At 34.5% G+C, this 21,060-nt stretch overlaps 1 protein-coding gene and 1 long non-coding RNA gene across 4 annotated transcripts in view; one reads left to right on the top strand and one right to left on the bottom strand.

The window, feature by feature from the left end:
- Positions 1–7,069, top strand: part of PUS7L (pseudouridine synthase 7 like) — a 33,195-nt gene extending 26,126 nt beyond the window's left edge. For all 3 annotated transcript variants that reach the window (XM_040488388.1, XM_040488389.1, XM_040488390.1), the window contains 4 exons: positions 127–208; positions 1,349–1,629; positions 5,309–5,362; positions 6,395–7,069. In XM_040488388.1, the coding sequence (XP_040344322.1) occupies positions 127–208; positions 1,349–1,629; positions 5,309–5,362; positions 6,395–6,721 (744 nt within the window). In that variant the 3' untranslated portion in view covers positions 6,722–7,069. The remainder of the gene's footprint in view (positions 1–126; positions 209–1,348; positions 1,630–5,308; positions 5,363–6,394) is intronic.
- Positions 1–21,060, bottom strand: part of LOC121038703 (uncharacterized) — a 40,430-nt gene that overhangs the window by 4,365 nt on the left and 15,005 nt on the right. The window lies entirely within an intron of this gene.

The following is a 21,060-nucleotide window of genomic DNA, read 5'->3' on the forward strand; positions in this document are numbered from 1 at the left end:
TGATTCTCTCTCTCCCTCTCTCTGCCCCTCCCTGCTCATGCTTTCTCTCTCAAAAATAAATAAACATTTTTAAAAAAAGTAATTTGTCATTTTCATTTACTATGTTTGCTTGCTTGATTTTTAAAGGTGGAGGCTGTAAAATTATTTCTTACACCAGAAGATTTGGATGATCCTGTAAACAGAGCAAAGAAATATTTTCTTCAAACTGGTATTTAAAAGTTTCTTTACCCCATACATAGTCATGCAAATCTATAATATAAATGTATGTCATTAGGCGGGCATTCATTGCAACATAAATGTGATAGGAAATAGATTATAGTATGTTATATATTTAATAATTTTATTACATGCCCAAGACACTTTAGTTTGGGCCAAATATCCAGAACTCTTGTCTGTTTTAACTCTTGCCTGGGGGTAGGAGTAAGGGGAGAAATAGCTTCTTAGTTTTTCTTGGTCTGTACCCTCAGAGGAGATAAGAATTCCAAATTCTAAACTGGTACTGATGGAAGTATATGCTACAATTCGGGGAGACTGAAAAACTAACTACATAAAAGTATTATTTGTTGTATCCAAAACTTTGTGCATTGATTTGGGCTTAGTCGCCATACAGCCCTGTCAATTTTGACACTTTAGCCCAATGTGATGGTTTATAATGCAGAATGTTTAATGAGAAGCACTAAAGAAAAGTGGTTATGAGTATGGGTTCTAGAGTCAATCTACATGGAGTTTCACTCTCGAAATGACGTATGTGTTTGTATTATTTAGAGTCCAGAGAACATAATGTCCTTACGGCAATGATTCATACAGTTCAGTGTGCATGAGCAACATGTGGCACATTTACTAAAATGAGGATTCCTACCTGAATAAGCCTCTTTGCAGTAGAGTCCATCAATTTAATTTTAAAAAGCACCCCATTAGCAAGGCCTGTTAGCATACATGAAGGATCCAACCTTTCTTATCCCAAATATTCTATATAAGTGTTCATAATAGCTCTTTAAAAATCTATAGGCTCACAGGTTTATTTCATGCCTTTTTTAAAAGAGGTCCTCTGAATAATTTCCAGTTAGTTTATCTCCATTCTGAAGTAGGTATTACTAATGTGCTTTTTGCTATTTTTTTTAAAGTAGGGAAAATGAATGGAGAATGGACTATATGACTAATGATCTTTATTAAACAAACAAACTCTTCAGGTATAGCTAGGTTTATAGTTGGTAATAAGCATCATCTTCATATTCAAGTTTATAAGATGACACAGTTCATTGCCTCTCATTTAGAGGGCATAATAAAGGTACTTATAACTGGCCTTTAAAGGAAAGTGATTGACTCACTGATTTTCTCTTTATTTCAGAGGATGCTAAAGGCACACTTTCATTGATGCCTGAATTCAAAGTTCGAGAGAGAGCATTGTTGGAGTCACTGCATCGCTTTGGCATGACGGAGGAGGGTTGTATCCAGGCGTGGTTCTCTTTTCCCCATTCTATGCGCATATTCTACGTTCATGCATATAGCAGTAAAATTTGGAATGAGGCAGTATCCTACAGACTTGGAACCTATGGGTCAAGAGTAGTAGAGGGTGATTTGGTCTGTTTGGGTGAAGATGTTGACGATGAACATTTCCCAAATAATAAAGTAAGTATCCTTTCATCAAAGTTTTCAAAGAGTTGTTACTACACTTGGAATATTAGAGAAGCTCGTTTTTAGAAATCATTTAGCACTAAACACACATTTTATTTTTTCGCTTGTATTTATTTGCTTATCTTCTGCTTCTATGCTGTTAACTGAGGCTTAACACCTATCTGTAAACAGAAAGATAAAAATAGTCACTGGTATTAAGTAAAAGGTACAAACGTAGTAAAACTTCCTTTAAAGAACACGTTAAAAAAATTACAGAAGTAATGCACAAAATAGTGCCATTAAAAGTGAAAAATTGAAACTTTACATACAAAGCTGTCATCTTGCCACCACTCTTATTGTGTGTCCAGGAAATCAACCTCTGTTTTTTTCATATATGTTCTTCTAGACCTTTTTCTATGCTTTCACATAAATATCTATAGAAAAGTGTATTTTTATTCTATTAGCTAACATGAATAAAAGCAAAGGCAGGGCTTAGGAGCTCGGAACTTAAAATATGAAAAGGAAAAAATATAGTTTTTATAATGATGGTATATAGGGTGTGTAATGTTTGGATGTATTTTATATAAATGTGATTTTATATAATTGCCATTTACAACTTGCTTTTTTTATAAATTATAAAAATTATAATATAAATTTTATAAAATTTTTATAATGGAAAGTTTCTCTTTCCATTTCTTCTCTGTCCAACTAGTATTTTTATCTTGGGCTTGAACAGTTAAAATAATGAAACTGAATTATATAAGTCAAGTAAAGAAATTTATTTTATATATAATGCAAAGAATAAATTAAAATGCAAAAATAACATTATCTCAAGTCAGTCTCAGAAATACGTTATAAAAGTTAGTGAAGGTATTTTGAGTAGTAATTTCATATATAACGTCATAAAATCATTGAGTTCTAGATGAGAAAAGGGTTTTAGAGACTCTCTTTCCTAACTCCCATTTTGTAGAAATGAAAATCGAGACCCAAATTGGAGAGGAGACAGATTAAGTGACATAGGTAGCAGAATTAAAAAGACCCTAGCCTGAATTGGTCCCTAGCAGAGAAATCATGGAATATAGAAAAGGTGTCTGCATCTAGAGAGAACATGGGCCAGTTTTTCAAAAAGGAAGAAAAATAGACAGACTCTGAACTCTATGTAAAGGAAACTTTATCTAAATTAATGGCACAGTCTGGATGTATGAATTAAGGTTTTGTTTGTTTTGTTTTTGTTTTTGTTTTTGTTTTTTTTTTAAGTAATGGAGATCCACCTCAAACTAACTTAAGGCAAAGCAGACAGGAATTCATTGGCCCTCATAACCAAGGCGCTGATTCAGGCGCAGCTCTATCCAGAGGTTAAGCAGTCTCTTAAATAATCTCTATCTTCTTTTCTTCATCTTTCAGCTCTGCTTTCCTATGTTAGAGCCATTCTGAGTCTGGCTCATTCTTTTAGTGGCAAGATGGTCATGAGCATCTCTAAGCTTATCTCTTGTGTGTAAGTGATGAATCATGGGAATCTACTCCCAAAGCCAAGAGTACACTGTATACTCTGTATGTTAGCTAACTTGACAATAAATTATATTAAAAAAACAAACAAACAAAAACCCAGATTAATGTGACTCAAAAACAAACAAAAACAAACAAACAAAAAACCACCTTGTAGAGAAGAGGACTTTTTTCCCCCATGGAATAAAAGCCATGGGATTAGGTCTCTCTGGCTAGGAGTGACCAGGCTTGGGTCCCATATCCAGGCCCAAACCAATTATTGTGGCCTGGAGTATGTCATTGGCTAAGCCTATGTTCCAAAGGATCCTTCCTGGAACCACCCCATAAAAATCACATTTGCGACCTGGTAATGAGGGTGCTACTACTGGAAAAGAGAGAGTAAAGGCTGAATAAGCCAGAGCAACAGATGTCTGCTTCACTATTTCATTGAATGGGTGGGTGGCTTATAAATATTTAGTCAAGAAAGGGATTACTGGGAGCATAAATCACTAAGAATGGTCATTTAACTGAGACAACATCTGAAACTGTGTAAAAAGAAATACAGCATTATAGGCTTTACTTTACCTCATGTGAGTGGAAGAAGAGCTATCAGTGATCTCCTTTTTATAAATACTGAAAAGTCATGTTTTTTTTTCACATATTCCAGGAAACATGTTCTTTTAAATATTACCTGTGCTACGCATTATTTAGTAAGTTAGCCGTTACTAATTCAGATTTTCAGATATTAAAGGTTACTTTGACAAGATATGGTAATAATCTCTGAAATACAAGTCTTATAGGACTTTGTTCAACGTAACATTTTGTAAGGAGAGTTGCAGGATCAGAAGTGTATCTGCGTTTCTTTTGGAGCTGTAAGAGAAAGGAGAACATTTTCTTCCTCATGTCTTGCTAAGTTTCCTTCTATTAGCAAAAAACTAAAAGTCTTTATATATTGTAAGACCAATCATTTATACTATATTAGTACGTACTAAGAAAAGAAAAAGCAAGACTTACAGATCCAAAATGGTAACGTATGAAAAGAAAAAGACAATCAAGTTTCTAATAAATGGTATATGGGGCATATCATGTTGTGCATCTACAGTTAAAAATTGTAGGGAACTATAGGACACTATTGTGATTCCTTCTTGATAGGATTACTAGACAGGTACAGATATACCTTTATTTCAAGTCACAAGGTAGATTTTCTTATAATTTTTTGTGAACAAGATAGAGAAATGTGTTAGGTGAATTAATTAAAAAATTAGGTGAATTCATAGTTGGGGAGTAACCATACACCAAAAGTATGTTTGTTAATCAAAAAATTGATTGATATCAATCTGGAGGGAGTTCTCCAAACACAAAACATGGTCTTCTGTACTTGACCACATTTTCTGGTATTTTCATAGACTTATGAGTTTGTGAAAGACAAAAAGCTGGAAATGATGATGCGGGAGAGACCCTCATCCCATGGATTTGGTCAGATCACATCTAGAGTTTTATATCCATTTTTGAGTGCAGCAATTAAAAAACTTACCAATAAGCAAACATACAAACCCAAAATGAAAAACAGAAAAGGGAAGCATCTAATCTATTGATTAGAGTAGGCAGACTTGAAGGGAAAGCCAGCAGAGTTAGAGGGGATCTGGACACTACATTATGTGATAAATGCTTTGGAAGGTGGGGGTCCTGTTCATCCTTGTTTAGTGATGACAGCTGCCTTTATACCTGAGTTTCATATGTTAGAGAAATCAGAATGACCTATTCTGTAGTGTCCTATAGCAGCATTTCTCAGACTTACCACATACCTCTTTTTTTTCCCCTGCCTCTTATTACTGTTCTGTGAAACATGTTTTGAGAAACATCACTTCTCGGAGAGTATTATGATATTTGTTGGGGACAGAGGTGGCGGGGGGTGTGGTGGTTTCAGAGAGTGGAGTTTTGATTCAGCGTAACAACTTTGTAAGTCAGGAAAAGTTGGTGATAAGGTGAAATTATCACCTCAGAGTGTTAAGCTACCTCCATTCTCTACGTGTTCCAATTTGACTTGGTTAAAGCAGGAAGCGTTCTAATTTTTATGCAGTCTAGAAACAAATTGTGAACATACTCTTGTTTGGGTACATGTATATTCAGCATGGGAGTCGAATTATACATAACAGGGAAAATTGAGGGAATGAATCATCCATATTTTTGTCATGTTTTTAAAAAATAGGTTCATCTAGTAACTGAAGAAGAGGAATCAGCTAACACATATGCAATACATCAGGTAAATTTGCTTAAGAATTGGCATCACTTTGGTCTAAATGTAGATATTGATATATTGTGTCCAAAAGACAAAATGTTGATTAGTTTTCTTCTCTACCTTCCTTTTTTTTTAAACTACTTTTTAATTCAGGTGCAATTATATACAATAAAATTCACTCTTCTCAGTTTCCAATTCTAAGAGTTTCGATAAACACATACAGGCTTAATGACCACCACAGAAATCAAGATAAAGTAACATTTTTATCTCTCCCTAAAATTTCCCTGTGCCCCTTTTTAGTCAACCCGTACCCCTAGTCCCTGGCAGGAGCATTTTCTGTCCCTATAGTTTTGCCTTTGAAAGAATGTCAAATGGAATCTTATAGTATATGGCCTTTTGTGTCTAGCTTCTTTCAATTAGCATAATTAATTTGAAATCCATTCATGTTGTGTGCATTTGAATTTTTTACCTTGTTCCTTTTTCTGACTAACCGTTTGGTACCAGTAGTTCAAGAAAAATGTCTAGAAATCACCCGCAAAGGAGGAGAGCCTTACAAAAGGCATAAGCAGCTGTATATGCTGCTGGTGGTTCGCTTTCATGTTTTTAAATAAGTAAGAAGAATGTAACATCATCAGCCAAAATACCAGTTATATTATTGGACAGTAGGGATTCATCTTTGTGTTATAGAAACAATACGCTTTTAGGATTGAATGACTACGTTGAGGTTAAGTCTTTGTCGGCTAATTAAATGTACCAGAACTTCTTGTTTCCTCTCTTCTGCATTAACAATAGTTTGTCTAGTAGTATCTGACTTGAGTTGGTTACCTTGGTTATTGTGAATCCTTCTTGATTTTAGTTAGCTCTCTGCCTGGCAGCATTTAAAATAATCAAAGTGGTGTGGTGGTCAGTAGCATGTTTTAGGCTGATTGTGAGGTTTATATCCTGAGACATAATGATCATATCTCAAGGATTATTTCATATACCAAATCTCAGTGTTACAATGATCATGTATTTTTCTGAAGGCTGTTTCATCTGTATTTTTTCCCTTCTACACAGGTGGTTCTTCCAGTGCTTGGATACAATATTCAATACCCGAAGAACAAAGTAGGGCAGTGGTACCAGGAAATACTTAGCAGAGATGGACTGCAGACATGTAGGTTTAAAGTACCTACTCTGAAACTGAATGTTCCAGGATGCTATAGACAGATATTGAAATGTCCCCACAATGTCTCATACCAACTAAAGGAAGAACATGATACTGATGTCAAAATGGAAGGTTCCCACATTGATGAAGCAACTTTATCTCTTTTGATCTCTTTTGATCTTGATGCTTCGTGTTATGCTACGGTCTGTCTGAGAGAGATAATGAAGCATGACTTTTAGAACCATTAGCCTTGATCTAATCATATCTGTCATTCTTTAGAAGAGAGGGAGCTAAAATTTCTGGAGCATCTACCATTTACCAGGAGCTTTATAATTGTTATCTCCTGTAATTACAAAACATCCTGAGGAACTAGGAATTTGATGCTGATGTTCCAGAGGACATAGAGCTAGTAAGTGGCAGCGTTTGAATTTAAGACTGCAAAGCTTATGTTCCTTCTATGATCTAATGTTTCAGTGACCTTTATTCTGTGCTATAAAGTTTACAATCTTTCTGGACTATTCAGAGCATATAATACTGCAAGGTAACATGTAAAAAAAAAAAACATGTTTGGAGTAATGTTGATATCCTCTACTATCAAAACTATCCTCTACTATCAAAAACAAATTTTAGAGTCAGACAGATCTGGGCGCAGACTCCAGCTCTGACACTTACAAGTCACTTTGGGTATGTTGTTGACTCTTTTTGAGACTTACTAAAGAATCAGGACAGCACAACCTCATAAGCAACAAGTAATAGAATTGTCTCCACCTTTTATGTTGCTAGAGGAAGAAAACATTTTGCCTATTTGAAAACTGAAATATTCAACTATCCCACATCGTAAACCATCCTTAACCACTTATATATATCAGTTAAATTTGGGGTGGTGGTGGTATATATTGGTTTTGAAGGTCTAGCATCCTTTCATTGCTGGTAGTATAATATGGTGACATTTAAAAAGCAGCATAGAGCATTGTATGTCAGCATTTGGCACTTTTATATACTTAAGTCAGTGAAACTATTTTGGGTATAGTAGCATAAGGAAATAAAATTCAAAAGAAGGAAAAAAGTTACATGCAACACAAAACTTGCTCATTATAACATTTTTATACAGAGTGAAAGAAATTATAGTTTGAAAGTCCAGCATTAGATAACGAAATAAAATGAGATGTATCAACTTGATGGCAAAACATGTAGTTATTAAAAATTATTTTAAATGATGATAAAGGTTTTAGGTATGTGAAAAAAAATGTTGCCCCTCAAAACCAGAAGATAGACATTACAAATGCAGTATAAACACTGAATGCAGCTCTTTCAAAGAGAGGCACTTTAGCATAGCGACTAAAAGTACAGTTATTGGGGACAAACTCCCCCAGTTTGAACCTTGGCTCTGCCAGGTAGCATGTGGCCTTGGACAAGTTGTTTAAGCTTTCTGTGCTTTGGTTTCAACATCTATAAAACGAGAATGGTAGTATACCTCCCTCATAGGATTATTGTGAGTTCATGTATGTTCATATATGTAAAGTGAGTCCATACCAAGTTCATATATGTAAAGCACCTTGGAAAAATACCTGGTACTTAGTTATTGTTAAATAAGTATCCACAGATTCAAGTTTGGAAAGGAAGAGAAAAACATGAAAATAAGTGTCTTTTTTGTCATTACATATATTATCTTTTTAAACAGGGTGTGTTTTCAGTATTTTTTTTTTTTAAGTTTATTTATTTTGAGAGAGTGGGTGAGGGGCAGAGAGAGAGAATCCCAAGCAGACTCCGTGCTGTCAGCGCAAAGCCGGATGTGGGGTTTGAACTCATGAACCATGAGGTCACAACCTGAGCTGAAGTTGAATGCCTAACCGACAGAGCCACCCAGGTGCTGTTGTCATTATATATTTTAATAATAAACAGATCTCAGAACACAAAAATTGGAGGTTGTAGTACCATTGTTTTTTTAATTAATTAATTTTTAAAAATTTTATTTTAGAAAGAGTGGGAACAAGGGAGAGGGGCAGAGGGAGAGAGAGAGAGAGAGAGAGAGAATTCTAAGCGGGCTCCACACAAACAGAGCTTGATCCCACGACGTTGGGATCATGACCTGAGCTGAAATCAAGAGCCAGATGCTCAACCGACTGAGCCACCCAGGCGCTCCTATCATTTTAATATTTATTGAAAATAAAATGCTATATTAAGTAGTAAAAAATTTAGAAAAAATGTTTCATCTCATGATAAATTATATCCCACAAATGTAATCAGAAAATGAATTATGCAAATTGTGACACTCTAGGTGTCTTATATGTTGAATTGCAATTAGAAACTATGAAAGCATTAAGATGTGCCATCATTGATATTATTTTCTTTGCCTGTAGATGGCACTATAATTTTAGCTATCTTCCTTATTTTATTTATTTATTTAATACTTTGGCCATATGTAAAGAAAGAATCACTGAACTTATTTCAAGTCACGATAAAATGTATTCAGATACTGTTCATGTAGAAAATTATTTTATATGCCTGTAATATTTGACATGTGAATTTTTTTTTCATTTAAGGCCTTGAATGTACTTTGGACCATATGCTGACCAGTCACCTAGGTTTTTGCAGTTCTCCTGAGCATTTCAGGCCTTCAGAAGAATAATCTTTGAATTAGTTTTACTTTTCTAGGTTGCTCTTGAAACTGAGCAATAGTGCATAAGGATTACTGAGGTGAAACAAATTGAGGTTTTTGTGACTTACCCTGAACTGCAAGTCGTATGCAGCTTCTGATTCAAGTAACATTTATTGAGGGTTTGTTGTGCCAGCACATTCACTTTTCTCATTTTAATCCATAGATCCAACCTACAGGTAGGTGGTATTTTCCCTGATTTTAAAGATGAGAATAGGGGCGCCTGGGTGGTTCAGTTGGTTAAGCATCCAACTTTGGCTCAGGTCATGATCTCATGGTTCATGAGTTCAAGCCCCACATCAGGCTCTGCACTGACAGTGTCAAGCCTGCTTGGGATTCTCGCTCTCCTTCTCTCTCTGCCCCTCCCCTGCTCTCTGTCTCAAAAAATAGAATAAACTAAAACAAACAATTAAAAAAAGAAGATGGGAATATATCTGAGTGGTTTACTGACCTAGTTAAGGTCAAACAAGATAGTGTGTGGTTAAACTTGATTATGCTTCATGGATCAGTACTGTTTTTATCTACCTAATATTTGCCTTCTGAAAACACGTTTTTTTGTTAATGACTTTCATTCCCACCGATTCAGTATTACTTGTTCCTGATTAATAGACGTACTGGAGCATGTCTTGAGAGAAACAAGATTTCTTTTGAGATTCTGAGACTAAAATAAAAGTAAAGCAGATCCTTCAGGAAATTCCCAAATCATTTTGGGTTATTTTCCAGAATACTTTGGGACTCGCATCACAATGATAGACAAAATTATCATAGGTCATATAGGAGGTTATTTTAGATGGTACCTGGCACAATAGTAGTATTGTTGAAAAAGCATGGTGAGAGAGTTTCTGCTTTTTTTAGAAAATCTTCTGAAACACTAACGACAGTGTCTAGCATCTAGTAAATTCTCAGTGCCAGCTAGTGTTATGATAGTTAATGTTACATTACCGTGCTGATGAAAGTTTTACGGTAGATTGGTTAATGACTTCCCCCTTGAGATCTGATCTGACTGTCTTTGCATAAAGTAAGTATAATTCAGCACACTTTTAGATTTACTTATTTTTAATTTTTTTTTCAACATTTATTTATTTTTGGGACAGAGAGAGACAGAGCATGAACGGGGGAGGGGCAGAGAGAGAGGGAGACACAGAATCGGAAACAGACTCCAGGCTCTGAGCCATCAGCCCAGAGCCCGACGCGGGGCTCGAACTCACGGACCGCGAGATCGTGACCTGGCTGAAGTCGGACGCTTAACCGACTGCGCCACCCAGGCGCCCCTAGATTTACTTATTTTTTTGTAAGCGAAAAACACTTTCTCAATCTGGGAATTCAGCAATTCATTCAAATTAAGATCTTTAAGAATTATCTAGGTCAGTGTTTTCAATATTTCCCACCTGGGAACTACCTTAGGAGACCAAAAAGAAAGTGAAGCCCCAGGTTAACAGTACAGAGTTTTAACATAACATAGGGATAGGAGAAGAGGCTGCAGGAAGATGCTGGAGTAAGAAAATAGGACTTTTCATTTTTTTTCTCTATTTATCTCTGAAGTGTTTGGGTTTTTAAATAAGAATGTATTTGTGTATTAATTTTACAGTTAAAAATCTTGACGAATACGTACAGTTTAGAGAAGGTAAGGTAAGAGAATTGATGGATTATAGTTGCATTATTTTCAGAATGGTTCTTCTGGTGGCTTATGCCAACATACTGCCAGAGAGAAATATGCATTATATGTTTTAATGGCACTAATGACAGTTAATATAAATAGTTTAAAGTTTAGTGCCTGTGATATGGATTTTGCTTTCAGATTCAGAAAGGTTCTTAGAGATAGCTTGATGTCTTATGGTATTTAGTCTATTTTTCCTAAGCCCTTCTGCTTTACCTATTTTTGATAGGCTACCAAGCAATGCCAAATGCCTGACATAATAACCAACAGATATTTGAGTGTCCCTAAGTTAAAGGCACTCTGTAAAATACTGTGGGGAAAGACAAAATAAGTCAGATAATATCCGTGCCTTTGAGGGATTAACAGTGTTATATCCTTTAAGATATTTGATTTGAAATGTCATCTGCAAAAAGAATGTGGACTAAATGGCAAGGAAAAAAACAAGCAGTGTCTTTCCATTTCACGTATGGCTCACTATACGGCCAATAATATGTTACTTGACCTCTCAGCACCTCATTCTGAATCCTTACATGATACTTATATTAGCATTTCTAAGCATTTTGAGATCTCTTCTTAAAATATGCTTTGAACTATTCAGTCTAAATGCTGCTTTCTGGAAAGCTACTACTTTAAAGAATGGGAAATGGTGTTAATGGAGTTAATCTTGTGTAATTTCAGTGTGGGTTGTCAGGAATATCTTTAAGTAAAGAAAATGACTCTAATCTTCTTAAGCAATTCATTTTCTCAGGCGCTGTGAGGCGGGAGCTAATTTACTCGGCCTGTGTACATAGACCCTGTCTGATTAAAGAAAAATTTTACTCATGGAAAGAAGTCAGGACATCCATGAAATTATTTAAATTTAGATATACTGGAAAATATTATAAAATAGAAGATATATTAAAATGTCTTTTTCATTATCAGTTTCCTTAAAACCCAACTCAGTCACCAGTATAGAAATGAAATCCCTGTTACAAGGAAAAAATTTAATTACGGAGTCAAAACAAGAGCTATTTAGTTGTTTTTAAAGAGAAGAGATCAAAGAACTGGTCACTCCTTTACTGAGCACGTTCAAGCAGCAGGATGGGAGTGGGGAGTGGAGAGGGTTAGGGATTCAATTCTTTATGCTTTTATTCCAAGTCATCCTTTTCTGATGAGTCTTAGTGACATTCTCTTAGACTAGTTAGGTCAAGATTCTGAACTTTTCATTACAATAGTGTTTTAATCTTAGCTGATTATTGTTTCCACCCCCACCCCTAGTCATAAAGGACTAGTGTTCTTTTTTAAAAAAAAGAAGATGAAGGCTATTTCTATAAAAAATAAACAAACAACCTTTATACGTTTTTTAGGGTTTAGTAAATGGATTTCTTTTGCACCTAATTTCAAAAGAAAATTCATTTACGTTGCATTTTTTCAATAAATATCTTAAGGTAAATCTAATAAATTTTTATGATATGTGAATAATAACAATGCACTTTACCTATTTAGAAGTGATTTTAGAAAAATTGAGAGGCAGTTATTCTGAATTCAAGGAGCATTCTCCCAAGGCATTGAAAGAGAAATTTTAATATCATCCTGAAGCATTTGATGATTGTGTTTTTCTTATTCATCTTGTCTCTAGTTTTGATTATTGTGATAATTTTCTAGCTGGCTGCCTCTATTCTTCATTCTAACCAGTCCATCCTGTACCCTTGTAAACAGAGAAATCTGATCCTGTCATTGTGTTGTGGCCATTTAGCATTTCAGTGGCTTCCCAGTATCTATGTTATAAAAGTCCAAATCCCTAAACATAGCATATATATACCTGCACAGTATGGCTTTAAATTATCTTTCAAGTCTCGTCTTCCACCTGTTCCATAAAACATCTTTTTTGTTTGTTTGTTTTTGAGTTTATTTACTTATTTTTGAGAGAGAGAGAGAGAGAGAGAGAGAGAGAGAGAGAGAGGCAGCACAAGCAGGGAAGGGCAGAGAGAGAGAGGGAGACACAGAATCTGAAGCAGGCTCCATGTTGTCATTGCAGAGCCAGATGCTGGACTCAAACCCACAAAGTGTGAGATCATGACCTGAGCCAAAATCAAGAGTCGGATGCTTAACCAACTGAGCCACCCAGACGCTCCAACATACTTCTTATTTTCGCTGTTTGCTCTTTTCCAAATAGTAATATTTTCTATGTTATGCATCTCAGCCTCCCATTCCTGTTGACAGTGTCTCTTCTTGCTTAGTTTAAATATCTTGTCTATTAAATCTGTGTTGTCATAACACTTGTATATGTCTGTACTATCTCATTACTCATACTAATTTGATTAAATATCTGACTCCTCTATCTATTAATTATTCAAAGGCATTCATCTCTGTACCTCAGGGACCCATCAGTGTTATAACATAATAGGTTAAAAATCCTGAATGAATACCACAAATATACTTTAGTAAATTTATTTGGCAAATATATATATATTGTGATATATATAATTTCAGGAAAGTTCTAAAATAGTTTTTTTACCCTCACAGAAAATTTAGTAGAATTAGGTCTCATTAGATTGCTTTTCCACTTTTATAGAATTGCCAAAATCATTTTAATAATTTCATCTTTGTCATTACTACCTAGAAAATGTCTACCTTTTATTTAAATATTAAATGCATTGTAGAATTTCATTTACTGCTCAGAAAAAGCTCTCAAGGGTATAACTATTCTTCATTTCACAAATGAAGTGTCTAGAGCTTGAAGAGGTTGGGTAGTTTACTCTAAGTGGCAAAGAGAGTTTAACTTAGCTCTTTAGTTTCAAGGCCCATGGTGATGCAACACGTCTCCATTCTCCACTGTGCTTAACTAGTGGATAGTTAATTTCGTGCGTATCTCTTATTGACTTGTATATTTCTAAAACTTTATGATATTAAGGCAAATTGGGAGAAGACTCACTTCAAGTGACATAATGATAATATCTGTTGATCACTGAGCACTATGTGCTAAGCATTTTACAATTTACTAGAACATACCTGTAGAATAAGTACTGTTGTTATCTTCGTTTTGTGGATGAGGACTTGGAGATTGAGTGCAATTAAGAAACTTGAGAAAGATAAAACATGGAGCCAGAGCTGAAAACTGGAACCTTTTTCTAATAGAATCCAGAGACCCTTAAACCATCAACTTGGTTTGAAATTAAATGACAGTGACTCCAGTCAGGTCATAGAAGCCAACACAGGTGTTCTTTTGAAGTCACCTTATCCTAGGTTTTGAGTAAATGTTCAAATACATGAACATCACAGAAAAAAGCAAGGCATCATAATTGAGAGTCTGCAGAAACAAATGAGAATATAAATAGACCTGCAAGACTTCATAATCTAGATACAGATGTCATGTTTACTCTTTTTAAAAGAGTAAGAGACAAGCTTAAAAATGTACAGAAAACAAGAAGCTAAAACAATTTAGCATAGGGGCGCCTGACTGTTTCAGTCTGTAGAGCATGTGGCTCTTGATCTCAGGGTTGTGAGTTCGAGCCTCACATTGGGTGTGGAAATTAATTAAAAAGAAATACTTTAAATAAAAACAAAACAAGCATATTTGAAAAAGGACCAATAGACTTTCTAGAAGTGAAAACTTTAATAATCAAAACTTAAAACTCATTATATGAGTTTAATAACATCACACAAAATTGAAAAGCAAACTAGTAAACTAAAAAATAGTTCAGAAGAAATCCAGAATGGAGCAAATGTGAGATTAAAAAAATACAGAGGTGAGACATGGAGGACAGAGGAGATTTCAGATCATTTCATTGGAATCTGAAGGAAAGGAGAAGGAATAAGGTAGAGGCAACATTTTAATAGATAACAGCTGGGAATTTTCTGAAACTAGTAAGACACTAAAATAAGGATTTAAGAAGTCCAGTGAATCCCAAGCAGTGTAAGTAAAAAGAAGCCCACATTGAGATACATCATAGTGAATATGCAGAGCATCAATAATAAAAAGAAGAATCTTACAAGCGTCCAGGGAAATATTATTCTCAAGAAATGACTGGAGTGATAGCTAAGTCTCCAGAGAATTGATGGAATATATTAAAATAACTGAGAAAGTTTGCAAGTAAGTACTGACTCACTCAAGGAAATTCTAAAACAAAGAAACCCACAAAGAAACAATAACAAAAAAATGCTTCAGGCAGAGGGTAAATGATCCCAAATAAAAAAACCTAAAGTGGGGAAAATGAATGATGAACAGGAAAAGTGGTAAATATGTAAATATATATGTAAATCTATATGTAAATCTATAAACATTGACTTAGTAAAATGATAATGTCTGTAATATCTGCTGGGTTACAAAAGAATGATAAATTAAAACATAGAGCCTGGGAGGGAACTTAAAGGAGTTAATGATCTAAGGTTGTGTTATCTGTAAAAAAGGGTAAATATATTGATTAACTTTGGTCTTCTGTAAGTTAGAATTGTGTGGTATAATATCTATAATAATCACTAAAATAATAAAACCAAGTGTAACATCCAAACTAAGTAAGCAAGATGATTGCTCTAGTGTGTGCCCCACAAATTAGAGCTTTGTGGTTAGTTTGATATACTTGATAAGAGAAATTTGATGAAAATACAAGAATCATTTACATTATCATGAAAAATTTTCAACATTGATTTTTGTAAAGAATAGGAAGAGTTGTTAGCTTCTTCAAACATAATTTCAAGTGCTGTAAACTTTGTATGATTGTAAAAAAGAGATTCAAAATTTACTATTTTCTAGACATTGTCACAAACACTTTACTTATTAATTTTTAATCATAAACTTTGAAGTGTGTGTAGCCATTTCACACACAGAATCCACTACTGAAAAGCTCTGGTCAAAGAAGCAACTCAAATTTCTTATTAATGTTTTGAAAATACTTTGTTTTGAAACTTTATGTTAACTCAGTATTTAGTATCTTCTCCTACTGTAGTTATAGTTAGTATAGTTATAGTATCTTCTTCTACTGTAGCTGTAGTTATTTCATTTTCTGATCATATTTATATAAAAAAGGTAATAACATGTTTTTCACTAATTCCTACTCCTAAATTCTCCTCAGTCTACTGAGGAGATGGTACAGATGTCATTTTCTACATATGAGGGAAAAAGTTTGGGGAAAACTACAGTATGTAGAGCCAGATGGAGTTTGGGAAGAGGGAGAAGGGAAAATTCCTCATTATCTTTAATTATCCTGCATTTTAAGGCTATTTTAAAAAAAGAAAAAATATTAGAAAATATTTATGTCTATAAATACTCTTATTTTTCTCCTTTTCCTTTTCCTTCTCTTTTTGGATCATGCCCCTGTGCTCTCACTCTGCATTTGACAACTGACTTGATCAGTTCCATAGCCACAAAAAGTCATAAGTCGTTGGTTTCATAAGATACTTCTGTGACCTTTGTACTGATGGTTGCTTAGTGTTCCCAGAAGGAAACTCACTAGGAGCCAGCCTTCAACTTCAATGCCTACTCTAATTTCACAGTGAAATATATCTTTGTACTTCTAACCCTGTCCCAGGTCATCCAACTCTACTAGGTATTCTTCTTCATGTCTTAATGCTCTAAGAAAAGCCGGAGGCTCTCCTACGTTTTTCTCTGCCTATTTCTGAAGTGTTAGAATGCTTATTTTATCATGCATTCACTTTCTAGGTGAGAAATCAAATAAAGTATTTTGATAATCAGGTGAATTGCTCTAGTAATTGCAGCTGAATAAAATCTCCCTTAGTAGGAGTTGTTGACAAATATTCTACATGTATTTAATAAGACAAATTAGAGAACTTAATATTTTAAGTCCTTGGTTATTGATTTTACAATTGCGTTTAATGTCATCCAAGAGAGTAGACAAAACAATAAGTCTTATGAGATATGAGTTAAACTTAGGTCTCTGGTCACTTATAATATGAATGTGGTTGTACAAGTGAGCTTTTCCTCCTGAAGATCATATAAAAGCAATAGGGAAATCAACATTTTTAAAGCTTACAAACAATATAATAAACAAACTTAAAGTACATGTAAGAGCTACCAAAGGCCCCTGAGACCTGAAAAAAAGTTGCATGGTAAGAAGTGAAAAAAAGTGGCAGATGGGTTAAATAACAGTAGACCTCAAAAGCACACACATTTAAAAAATAAATTTTTTTTCTGAAGATGAGGGGCCTGCCCTAAAGACAAAAAGTTCTATCTCTTGTTAGGAAGGGTATGAGAAATTGAGTAAGCAAGGCTGGTGACAAAAACCCTGCTGAACTTGGTTTGGGGTTAAACCAAGCATTGCAAACAATGATGTGTTGCATTTGTGAAAAGCAGAAGAGAGAATCTGAGTTATAAATCATGAAAGATTACTTGGTTTCTGTGTTCTAACCTAGTATCTCTATCAAATAATTGGGCCAGGAAAATTCAACTCATTCAATAATGAGTAATGAAGGACACTGGGCACAACCTCAACAAAAGGTACTCTAAGATAAACATGTGGAAGAGAGGTGCAAAATTTATCAGCAGATCACACAAAGGTGGCCATAAAGAGGATAAAAGTTGTGGCACACACTTTTCTGTGGTAAAGCAATTGTTTCTACGAAGGAAGCTACCAAAAAAGAAATGGAAGAAGAAAGAAAAAAACATAGGAAATACTAAACAAAAGGAGGAGGAGAGGAAATCTGAGATAGCAGATTTCAAGAAAGATGCAGAAGCCAAAAACAAACCATCAAAGAAATGAAGGTGAAATTGAAACAAGTACCAAAAAAAGTAGATGATGAGAAAAATACAGTAAGGGACAGAAAATATAAGGAGAATAAAATTGAACTCTTACAAATATTTGAAAATTTAAGCACACATGCCTGCATGCAAGGAAAATCATAAAACACAATGGTTAAGATGTAAAAGGATAACAAAAGACCTTCAAATTTGTGGTCACAAGAACATCTAAGGCAGAATTTAAGAATATACTTTTCTATGGAATTGAAAAAGAATCTTGGATTCCTGGAAGGCTTGATGGACTGAGTACTAGGATGAATGAATTCTTCCTAGCTAAGCAGAAAACCATGAGTTTCCATATCTGACTGTGGATAAACTCAACCTAACTGAAGCTGTGGGCCAGCCTCATATCAACTCAAAACCTAGGAAGAATCCAAATAAACAGCCTTTCTTTCCAACAGTCAAATGAAGAAAGAACTTGTACTGTTTGAGAAATAGACCAACACTGGTCCTTCATACGTAATGTTGGGAATGGAGTTTTTAAAAGTAAGACTTTCAATGAAGCAAGAATGTGTGATCCATACTGAAGAGAAAACTTACTGGTGAAATATTAAACAGTTTCTCCTAAGATCAGAAGAAAGGAAATGATATCTGTACTCACCAATTTTGTTACATACTAGAGGTCCTAGCCAGGTCCAGCAGTAAAGCAAAGCAAAGAAATTGAATGCATTAAGTTTGCATTATTTCTTTTGGAAGACAATATAATAGTGTACATAGAAAATACCAAGTTATCTACCAAGAGAACAATACAAACAGCTACAACTAATAAATAGTTTTATCCAGTTCACAGACTATAAGGTCAATGTACAAAAGTCAAATTTGTTTCTGTGTAATAGTAATGAATAATTGGACAATGAAAAATTTTAAACAATACTGTTTACAACTATAAAAACATGAAATATTTACAAATATACTTAATAGAGCTTACGTACCTTCTATGCCATTAACAATGAAACATTTTTGGGATTAAAAAAAAGAACCTAAGAAGATGGAGAGAGGAATGATATTCATTGACTGGAAATCTCAATATTGTTAAGATGTCAGCTCACCCCAAATTGGTATGTAGATTAAATTAATTGCCAATCAAAACACAACCAGCTGTTTGTGTGAAAAATGATACAAATGCTTTGGAAAACTGACAGTTCTCATAAATTTAAACATCCTCTATTGTATGACTCACCAATCCCACTCCTAAGTATATATCAAAGATTGATGAAAACATGTCCACAAAAAATTACAAACTGTTATACAACAATGTTCACAGTAACTTTATTTATAATAATAACTGGAAACAACCCAAATGTCTATAAAAGAAAAGTGGATAAAGAAATGGTATATTCATACAACGGAATAAAAATTTTTAAATACACTAAATTTATAAATATCAAAAACATTGTTTTGCATGAGAGAAGCCAGAAACAAAAGAGAATGTGCTGTGATTCCATTCATATGAAGTTCAAAGCAGGCAAAATAAACTATAGTAATAAACATCAGGACAGTGGTTGCCCCTGAGTATGTTGGCAGGGGGAGTGAGCAGCAGGGTTCAGAATCAGAGGGGGTTGGATCCAAGGGCTTGAAGGATCTTTTCCATGTGAAGGAAATATTCTGTATCTTGTTTGGAATGGGGTAAATGGATTTGTAAATTTGTTAAAACTTGTCAGACTGTGTGCACTTAAGATCGGTACATTTCACTGTATGTAGATTATACTTGAATAAAATTATAAAATCTGTGTGGCAGTCATGGAGCTCTTTGACTCAGATATTCATTCAAGAGTGCAGCAGGTATGCAGTTAACCTATAGCCGCAAGCTCTAACACCTTTAGGATGTGCTGCAGCATTGGAGCTAAGGACATGTTCTCTTTTGCACCTCCAGCCAAATGACTTAGCATGGCCTGAGTATTAGATGCTGGCCATTTCTGCTCAATGAGATACTTTCTTAATGGGAAGTTTGTTTAGAGCGTCCCCTTAGAACTAGCCACAATGTTTCAGAGGTGCACTATAGTCTGAGGCTCTTCCTATCCATCTGTCCTTGCTTTCCCCTCTCTTTCTCACATTTTAGACTTGTGGCATGGTCTGAATGTTTTTTCTGACCTACTTCTGCTTCCTCTTGCCTTTTTCTTTCGCAGTCGTTAGGCTTAGTAAATCTTCCATGTCTAACTCCATCTTGGCTTTTGCTATAAACTGTCAATTAAAAAAGTCTGTGATAGATAGGAGACTAAATATATGTCATATCAATACGTTTATAGGGTGTAATTCCAGAAAAGTTTTTTTTTGTTGTTTTTTTTCCAGAAAGTAAATTGCATTTATGCCTTTATGCTGGATGCAACAGGCTTACCTAAAACATGTATTTAATGGTTGGATATAGAGTTGTGTACAAAGGCACAACTGTAAACAAAAGGCTCTCTGTAAACAGAAAGCAGAAGTTATGATCAGATTAGGAGGAATTTAAGCCAAAACACATTAAGGAAAGGCTATTTTGTATTCTTAATACCAAAACCAGACAAGGATGCCACGAGAAAAGAACATTATAGGCCAATATCCCTGATGAACATAGATGTAAAAATCCTCAACAAAATATTAGCAAAACAAATTCAACAATACATTAAAAGGATTATACCCCATGATCAAGTGGGGTTCATTCTAGGGATGCAAGGATAGTTCAATATTCACAAATCAGTTAACGTGGTACACCATTAATCAAATGAGGGATAAAAAGCCTATCATTTAAAAGATGCTGAAAGAGCATTTGACAAAATTCAATATTTATGATGAAAACTCTCAACAATGTGGGTATGGAGGTAGTGTGCCTCAAAATATAAAGGCCATGTATGAGAAAACCGCAGTTAACTATGTTCAATGGTGAAAAGCTGAAAACTTCTCTAAGAAGGAACAAGACAAGGATGTTTACTCTCATCACTTTTTTTCAAAATAGTACTGGAAGTCCTAGCCACAACAGACAACAAAAGAAATAAAAGCTATTTAAATTGGTGAGGAAGAAGTAAAACTTGCACTATTTACAGATGACATGATATTATACATAGAAAACCCTAAAGCCTCCATCAAAAAACTGTTACAACTGATAAAATAGTAAAATTGCAGGATACAAAATATGCAAAAAACCTGTTATGTTTCTATCTACTAATAATAACTTATCACAAAGAGAAATAATCCCCTTTGCAACTACATTAAAAAGAATAAAATACCTAGGAATAAATTTCACCAAGGACAGGAAGGACCCATATATTGAGAACTACAAAATATTAATGAAATAAATGGAAGAAGACTCAGATAAGTGGAAAGATGTATTATGCTCATGGATTAGAAGAATCAGCATTATGTCCATACTACCCAAAGCAATCTACAGATTCAATGCAATCAATATAAAAATTCTAATGTCTGTTATTTTTCAAAGAAACAGAATAAATAATCCTAAAATCTATATGGAACCACAAAAAACTGAATAGCTAAAGTGATCTTGAGAAAGAACAAAGCTGAAAGCATCATACTCCCTGATTTCAAACTATATTACAAA

This window comes from Herpailurus yagouaroundi, unplaced genomic scaffold, assembly GCF_014898765.1.
Source record: "Herpailurus yagouaroundi ecotype Mexico unplaced genomic scaffold, PumYag 166, whole genome shotgun sequence".
In the NCBI taxonomy this organism is placed as follows: Eukaryota; Metazoa; Chordata; class Mammalia; order Carnivora; family Felidae; genus Herpailurus; species Herpailurus yagouaroundi.